At 35.8% G+C, this 9,191-nt stretch overlaps 1 protein-coding gene across 1 annotated transcript; it reads right to left on the reverse strand.

The window, feature by feature from the left end:
* Positions 1–696: 696 nt before the first annotated feature.
* Positions 697–5,447, reverse strand: LOC136824816 (uncharacterized). Its single transcript, XM_067080789.1, has 5 exons — positions 5,337–5,447; positions 4,438–4,571; positions 3,453–3,705; positions 2,032–2,208; positions 697–1,163 (listed from the first exon to the last, which is right to left on the reverse strand). Exons 2-5 carry the CDS (start codon positions 4,546–4,548, stop codon positions 895–897), a joined length of 810 nt encoding a protein of 269 aa, XP_066936890.1. The 5' UTR covers positions 4,549–4,571; positions 5,337–5,447; the 3' UTR covers positions 697–894.
* Between the last annotated feature and the right edge of the window lie 3,744 nt (positions 5,448–9,191).

Raw genomic sequence — 9,191 nt, forward strand, 5'->3', positions numbered from 1 at the left:
GTGACTTTCAAAGACTGAACAGCTTTGGATAAGTTTGGAAAGCACCCAGAGCCTCTTGGGAACTTGTTTTTGATCGATATTGAAGTATTTTGCAAATATTGCAGAAGTCTACAAACCTTTTGTCCAGCATTGTAGCTGGGGCCAACGATCGCCTTTTTACGGTTATCAAACAAAATCTGGCTTGGCCAAGGCCCTACCGCCCCCCCCATCCCTGCTGCTGGGGCACCTGAAATCTAAAATCTCCGTGTGGTAATATATTTTCTCCAATCCAAGACAGGGTTGTATAATAAAATGAAAGAAGAAGGTTTCAAGAAAAAATCCTTGATATTCCAATTACTTTTGACGATTCTATCCTCCTTTTTTAACCCTGCTGACCTAAGTAGAATAATTCCTTCTCCGCATCAGAGCTTTGCCTCTCCTAGTATCTAAAAATTTTAATAAACGCCTCGGGTGTTTATTCAAAGTAATACGGTATGCCAAATTTTACGATTATTATGAACCCAGTTGATTTTAAATTTTTTTTCAATTGACGTCATCAACGTCATCAAGCACAGAATATAAAAATTACTAAAAATATTTAAGGGAATCTTGATTTATGTAATTTCTAAAGAAGCGGACAAAAGCAATTCAGAAAATATTTCCAATGTATATGAAATAATTCTAGATGATAAAATGGAATAAATTCTCTACAAAATGTAAAACATGTCTCTAAATGTATATTTCTAAGAATGAATAATATTAAAAATAAATATTCTGTAATTTGATATTTACATACAAGAGAATACCAGGTGAATGTGGTCAAAATTTTGTTACTTTTCAACGCAACCTTCTCCCAATTGGAAAATTGACTTCCATAGTATAGCACTGAGCTTGAATTATCTACCCCCCATAAAATTATTTGAAATTGAATTTGTCAAGTGGTGCATCTTCAGGTTTTTCATCATCTAATGTTGATTCCCAGAATGAAATCCCACTGATTTGTCCTCCCAAAGGACTGCTGTCACCAAAGAGACCCTTATTGAGGTAATTGTACCCAGGTCCAGTACTGTGGTTGGTTTTTAGGTAGCCAAAACCATCATGAACAGCAGAATGGTATGCAAAGGCACCAAGATCATCAAATAAAGCCTCGTGCATCCAATTTGTGTCTCCCGGACCAACCCGACCTACAGAAATTATGAGAGTTCATTTTGAGATATACCGAGCATAAATGAACGGAGAGGGTTTGGTAGAAAATTGGACTTTTCATACGATATGAATAGAACATACGCTGGAAATCCAAATTAGGTCCTATTAAACTGTACAGTGAGGTAGGAATATGTACTAAAAAGTTCCTTCGGCTATACCTTTACTGATCGTATCTAGCGCCCTTCTAACGCCCAACTACGCCTTCCACGCTCCACTGGGCAGCAACTTAGCAATTGCTGTCCAGCCCTCCTAAACTTTAGTGTTGTTTCGGCAGCGATCGGCGGCGGACCTGCTCAGGACATAGGTTTGTAAGTATCCTTTTCTTATTTATAACACGATTGTAGAGCGTTGTCATTATTAAATATTAGTTTATTGTAACTGCATAGTCTCCCGTTCCTGTCTGCAAATAGGATTAGGTTCTACTCCCCTAGGTTCCTCTAGCCCGTCCCTTTCGTAGTCTAGACTCACTCACTCGCTGCGTCTTATTCGTCTGCTAGGCAAGCACTCGGATAAGGCTCCAGTACAAATATGCCAGTCTACACTTGTAAGATATAGAAAAGAGCCTTTATGTTAACAAAGCAGAGTAAACGAGAGAACTTCTTTGTGCTCGCATGATGATGTCGAAAGGGGGAAGTTGTTCTTTCTTTTGTGTAAGCAAATGGTAAGAGAAACGTGAAATGGTGTTCTTCTTTGAAATAAGTTTTAACTCTTTTCGTACAAGAGGGGGGGGGGTTGTAATGAACCAGCCCTAAAAGCCTAGTATGTATAGGGTTAAGGGTCTGCCGACCGCCACCAAAACATTGACCACTCTCCATATTTCCAAAAATATCATCGCTATCGTCTTACCTCCTGTTGGATTCAACAAAACGCCAAAGATGGGATCAAATGAATCGGCATCATAAGTGGAGTTTTTGGCCTTCTTTTCCCTCTTTTCCAACCAATCAGCGATAGTTTTTCCGCACATCATCTGTTGACGTGTACCCCAATAGTGGTCGTGTTCTTCGGAAAGTCCCTGTGATAACTCTGTAGAAAAATATGTTAAAATTTAATCATAAGTGGACGAGAAGAGGATAAATAGACCAGCGATATGGAGAAAAAGACCGACTAGTCTGAGCCATTATGGGTACAAGCCAGGAGCTAAAAGTCCTTGATTACTGGGCTATTAAGTAAAGTATCGACTTTCCAAGAAGCCATGACAATTACATATGAAGCTAGGCCATATCATGGCAAACAGTCATATATGAGAAAAGAAATGATTGTGATGCTTTCAATATCATAATTCAATTTTGTTTTTTCTTGTACACATTGGTCATGGTCATCTATCACTCTTTGATAGAATCATCTACTACTTTCAATATTGCTTTCAATATCGCCATCGTCAATTTGATGTCGTTGTAAACTACAATCGTTTCCAAAATACTTGGCACAAAAGGGAAATTCCCCACGAGATTTTATAACCACAAACAATTTGTAAGTGCTCCAAATTAGGTTGGAAAGGTAGAGTTTTAACTCTGAGTTTTAACGCTAGACTTAAGACTTAGGAGGATCTTAGGATCTGAGGATCCAAAACTTCAAAAATGGTCCGGTAGGGCTTGAAATAATATATTCTAGAAACCAATAAATACCTCCAAGATCGAAATATTCGATGATATTGAAGGCCCGAAATTGACATTCTTGCGCGAACTTCAATTTACAAAAAATGGTAAAATTGCCAATATGTTATGGCACTGATTGTAAAGTACACCGATTTTAGAGAATTAGGATCATAGTCTTTCAAGTTAATACCATTCAGACAGACTATGCGAGATTAAAACCAATATTTTCGTAATAAATCTTAAACTTCACGGTCCAGCAATGGCTATTGACCATATGGTCAGAAAAAAAGTACAGATTGTAAGCCTTTTGGCTCCAAACCGGGTTTCTTTGGTTGTAACTGAATCATCAAGGCACCAAACCATTGAGTTTCAAGCCCGAAGGGCTAGAGGTCAAATCTCTTTGGTAGGATTTGAAGCCAACAAATCCTACCAAAGTTGCGCGGCCTTGAGCGACCCGCCTGGTTTTTACACAAATGACAGATTGAAACTAAAATTTACCGCTTAATTTCGAAAAATATATCACTCGAAAACAAAGGAATTGCTAGATTCAATCCGTCATCAAAAATACAGCGCATATTTTAAGGCTTCAATTTTTCTTGCCTGAGAAAGGTTAGAGATTGACCTCTAGCCCTTCGGGCTTGAAACTCAATGCACCAAACAACCCGTACTTACTTCCTCGTTTCTTGTAGATAGCCGCAAACAAATCTGCATTTTTCAACAATCTTTCGTAACAATGATCTGCTGTCTCGCAATCTTTATTACACAATCGCAAGTTAGCAATCTTTCGTAAAATCAATCGAAAATCATCAGTAATCTCGAAATTTTTTGCTGATTTTTGTTTTGCTACTTCCTCGTGAAGTTCTTTGATGAGTGATCCGAGGTTCTCACATCCATCAATCGCGTCAATCGTTTTATCCGTTTCACCCTTTCAATGAAAAAGATATACAGTTACACACATGAATAAAATCTATATACAAACTCATCATAAAAGGCAAGGTAGAAAACCATGTAGGCAAAGTTACTGGTCTGATTTTAAATCAGAAAAGTGCGGCACTTTTTAGTAGGCGCCGAAAAGGAAGGGGCGCAAAAAGGCTCTTCAAAACACTGATTTCGGCGCCCCTTTTTACTTCGAAAATGTCATTTTTTAGCTCTAAAAAAGGAAAAATTTCGAAAGATCGCTCGTTTCGCTCGCGTCATTTTCCACAATTTGTCCTAGAAAAGGGGCACCAAATTGCAAATTTTTCTATTTTGCCTCCCCAGTGTTTGCCAAGCGACCACGCTACTGATTACGGCTCTCGTTTAAAGTCTTGTCTTGTTGCTAAAATACTTTAAACGTCATTAGACAAACATATTTAGTATCAAAATCGATAACGGTCTTCTGAAAATATATATTGAGTATATAAATATTATTTGAAGTTAGCTTCCGTTTGAAAAGAAGGCTCATTGATTTTGGAATCATCTAAAGTCTTTCTCGATACAATCTGCAGCGGCAACGAAAAGTGAAAGTTTTGATAGAATATTCAAATTAGATAGCAATTTTAGGCTCGTTCATAATTCTAATTTTACGAAAATCACCAGCCTTTTTTGTTTCCGCTGAAGATTATACTGAGACAAACTAATAAGAAGAGTGTATTTTCAAACACTCGGTGGTGCAAACCTTCATGGAGCTGGTCTGCCCATAGAACTTGACGAAGATGACGGATTTACAATAATCTCTGACCTCCTCCACAGATCCACTGTCTCGATCGAATGATATCCAACTTCCCATCTTGATAAGTTAAAGGAAGAACTCTAAAAAGTCACAACAACAGAAATGAACTATTGAGTGGCACTGTTAACTCTCACTAATTCGAACTCCAACGAGAAGTAAAGTTCGTTGTTTGTTCGAATGACAGAGATAATCGAATTATAGAGAGTGTTTTACCATGGCATTCTAGGTTGATAAATGAAGAGGCAGATTTTTGAAGTATTTCTATCGGAGGCTCCTGAAGCACTTGACACATGGAATTTTGGTAACGAAAATCACAAGTTTGATATCAATTGTGAAAATAAAGCAATAATTTAATTCAAGCACTTAAAAGAAGCCTAAATCATTCTTTCAATAGGTTATTTTGAAATTGATTTATTGTTTCTCACAATTTTTATCAAAGTTGTGATTTTTCGTTCTCCAAAATACCGGAATTCCGTGTTTCGTTTCTCGTACGTAGAATAAGGTGCCTCAACAGCGAAAACTATTATTTTCAAAAAGTAAAAATTCTATTCTTCAAAAATGACTGTCGGTTTCATGATTGCCCTATGCTACGGTTATGACGTTATGTCTCTTTGCATTTTAGTTTTAAAGCAGAATTTTTGGATATCCCTCTAAGAATGTTATCACCGCTAAACTCTTCGAGTCTACTCTTCTTGAGTTATCTCCGCTAAACTTTCTAAATGGTGTTGCCTGAATTGCAAACAACATTGAGGTGAAGGTCTATCCTTTATAGCGCAGTATTTATAGACTTTAAAAGGTCAATTCTGAGATTTAAACTTCTGAAAACTAATAATTTGGTGACTTACTTCAAAGGAATATACAATGCAACGGTTCCTCTTGTGTACTCGACAAAATCTTCTCTTTCGGCTGAAAACCTCTTTAAACTTTCAAAAAGAAAAACACAGAAAGCGGTGAAAAAAGACGAACTATTTTCGTTAGAAAAAAATAGGTTGTCAAGACAGTCGAGTCGTGTTAAAGTTGTAGTATGGCCAAATATTGATCGTTCAATGCTGCGAGTTAGTTACTAAACTAAAAAAAAAGAACGACAATAGCCGATACCATGCCATTCTCAAACTTATTCAAATAGTACACAATTTGTGATCTATGAAGGAGAGTCCATTAAAAAAGAATTACCTTAAGAGAAGAAATTTTGGCGGAAAGAAATTTTGGTGAAGTTGGCGAATTGCCTCAAAAATTTGCCAAATTCACCACAATTTCTTCCTGCCAAATTTATATTTATGACCATTCGCCAAAATTAATTCTCGCCAAATTCAAATTTCTTTCACACTAATCTCTTTTTCTCCTAAAAACCCCTTTTTCATCCTTTTTAAGCTTAAAAATGGGTCGTTCGCCAAAATTATCGCTTAATTTCGAAATCTTATTAAATCGCCAAAATAAATTCCGCTAAATTGCACTAAAATTGACGAATGAGCTCACGCCAAAATTTCTTCCTGCCAAAACTTCTTCTTTTAAGGTAATCTTAGGCTCACGAAACATCTGTAGTACCATTGTTTAGAAAATCTGTATTTCAAGATAATAAAAAGTAGAAAATAATTCCTGTATAGTTTCAATCTAGACTAGCAGCAAACTCCACTCAAGAAACTTTAGACAAATATAAAAATACTCAATATTTTATTATTGTGATAATCTCAATTATTAAGCACTTCTTGCCATACCCTCCTCCTCCAGTGGTGCTCGAAGAAAATATTGTAAAGATGAAAACAATACTCACGAAAATGTTTTAACGATGAAAATTTATTTTTAATAAAGCATTGTCAGTATTGAATATTTTTGTTTTGTATTGCGTCAGATAAAGATCGCCTTCTTTTAATCTCAAACTTAAAACTATTATCTGACTTTAATCGAAATACTTTCACTATCGGTTCTCTAGACAATGAGAAGTATCCAAAACAAATTTTTAAACCTTTTTGAGGAAAGTAAAACTATCAGGAAAATTTACAGCTTTCTTTGGAAAGGGAAATGTATTCTGTCCCAAAGTCCCTTTTCACTAACATAGCAGGAAAATGAGTTTTCGTTGACATCGTTTCCTCCCAACTTTGCATTATGGAAGTGTTTCCGATTTCTATTTGACAGGCCTGAAAAGAAGAGCTCCTTACCATCACTGCAATGTTCCTCTAACTGCAACGATTTGAAGACCAACAATTGCCAGGATCAAAACCAATCCATCTCAGCAATGATAATTGGTCAATCTTCCCTGAATTAAATCATAATTGAAACGGATTATTTTGGGTAAAGAAGACTCAATACGCGAACAGTATCTCGGGATTCTCTGACCATAGTGAGATTATACCAGGTGGCCTAGAAAAAATTTGACATAATTTTAGGCGAGTACAAATTCATTATCTTCCTTTTTAACTTGGTAAAATTGACGTTTTTTTTTTCTGCGGGTTTACTTTTGAACCTTCCATTGGGTCTATATAAGAATTTTGAAAACATAGTTAAAGTTTTGCACTCTAATGGCACATTAAAATATTAGAATTTCAAGTCATGTAATTTTTTTCTCTAAGGCCCGGGGGGGGGTACTTAGGCAAAAATAGGTGCTGGGTATGTGCGGACGGTAAGGGTCGGGTTTTTCACCTTTCAAAGTCTCTCTAAGGGTTAAAAAAATCAGGAAATTTCAAAGTAGTCTCTCTAAGGGTTGGAAAAATTCACGATTTTTAGAAAAAAAATTTTGATTTTGAGAGAAAAAATTACAAAAAAGTCTCACTAAGGGTAGGAAATTTTTGAAAATCAGGGAAAAATTTTTCGAAAAAGTCTCTCTAAGGGTCACTATTTCACTAAAATTTGGTCTCTCTAAGGGTCGGTTTTCGGAGGTCCCGTCCGCACATACCCCTCATTCACCAACCCTAGTACCCCCCCTGGCTCTAAGGTCACCCGTTAATTTAAAAAATGCGACACGTTTCGATTGTCATTCCATTTCGAAGGATGTTCAACTTCAATAAAAGTTATCAAAAACACGAGCATGGCTCGAGGTATGATTTCATCGATAAAAAGTCACGATCTAACAAAGTAAAAGACATAAAACACGTAGAAAAAGAACACTCACAACTTGAATGTTTCCACATATGATCTTTACTACTATACATCTTTGATGTGATTTGGGAGGTTTTTTGACGCCATTCCAATCATCAATCATTTTTTACTACTATCTAAGACTAGGAAAAATAAAATAATAGGAATTTAACCACTATCAAAAACATCGGGCAAGCTTCAAGATAAAACCATCAGCAATATTTAAAAAATCAAAATTAAAAACTTGAAATTCTAAATTGATTTACTTTTTGCATTTCTTTTTAGATTTTCAGCGTAAAAATCATGCATTTTTAGATATCTTTCAGGTTTGGTAGAATCAGATTTCAACTTTGGCTTCGATACTCATCTTCACAGGGGGGGTCAACATCCAGATACCAGACCCATAGCCGGGTGGTGGTGTCTTTTTTTCCTTTTAAAGTCTGAAAAGTCAAGTTGGTATTGATGGGGGTGGGTCCCCCTTTTTTTAGAAAAAAGAGTTATCCTCAGTTGGTATTGATACCAAAATAGGGGGTGGATACCCCTTTTTTTAAATAATATGATTCAGAAAGTTGGTATACATATCAAAATGACAGCAAAACTTGCCTAATTTTAACCCTTATAGCTAGAAAATACCCCGGGGTATATATCAGTCTAAACAGGTTTCAATTGGATTTGTTTTAGCTTTTGAGTATAATGACTGTAAATGAGTAATAAGTTTAAATGACTTTGAAGTTTGTTTATATTGGACTTTTTTCGATATTTTCAAGCTTTATTTTTGATCTAGCCTGAAGCAAAAGCATTTTTTCTGTGATAGCATTTGGTAATGAGTGAATCTATTCTGTTCTAAAATTATGTACTAATAATAGCTTCTCCTAGTTTTTGCACATCAATTATATTCAGATAATATTGATTCAGATTGATTTTGCTAGCTTCATTGGGTTTGTTTTTATTATATTGTCAGTTTTCAGTCATTTTCTATTTGTGTTGTGTTGAAGAAAGAGTATTTCAAAAATGAGTTTTTTTGAAGTTTCTCTTAGTACCCTGTTTGTGTGGGAGGGGATGCAGCTTTAAACTCAAATTTGTCAGATTGGTGTTGGTACTAAATTAGGGGGTGGGTCCCATGATATTTTGTCAAATTCAAAAAGTCATGTTGTAGTAGGGGGAATTTTGTTCGATTTTTTGGAATCGCTTGACTGTTTTGTTAGAAGCACTTGTTATACATTTTTGGAAAGCTAAGGGGTAGGGGAATCGAAATTACTATGTTTCCAATTTTTTTTCGGACACTTTGGTGTGATTTTCGGACAAATATGACGGTCTCAGGCAAAAATCATAGGGTTAAAAATTAATGAAAATTTTAGTTCGAGAAAACGGAGACCTGTTGTATATTTTTGGAAAGCTCTCAAAAAATTAAGATTAGAGATATATTGCAAGTATAGGTGATTTCTGTACCTAACTCGAGATATTAACCCTTGAAAACCGTGTTTTTCAGCCAGAAACAGCTATTTTGTCCAGTTTTTGCGCTTTTTGGAGCTCAATATCTCGAGTTAGGTACTGAAATCACCTATACTTGCAATATATCTATAATCCTAATTTTTTGAGAGCTTTCCAAAAATATACAACAGGTCTTC

Source organism: Clytia hemisphaerica, unplaced genomic scaffold, assembly GCF_902728285.1.
Source record: "Clytia hemisphaerica strain Z4C2 unplaced genomic scaffold, Clytia hemisphaerica genome assembly, whole genome shotgun sequence".
Classification (NCBI taxonomy): Eukaryota; Metazoa; Cnidaria; class Hydrozoa; order Leptothecata; family Clytiidae; genus Clytia; species Clytia hemisphaerica.

Coding starts and splice junctions, on each gene's coding strand:
- LOC136824816 (XM_067080789.1), bottom strand. CDS start 4,548: ATGGGAAGTTGGATATCATTCGATCGAGACAGTGGATCTGTGGAGGAG. Junction 2,209..3,452: donor TATCTACAAGAAACGAGGAA/GTAAGTACGGGT, acceptor ATTTTTCTACAG/AGTTATCACAGGGACTTTCC. Junction 1,164..2,031: donor TTTGTTGAATCCAACAGGAG/GTAAGACGATAG, acceptor TAATTTCTGTAG/GTCGGGTTGGTCCGGGAGAC.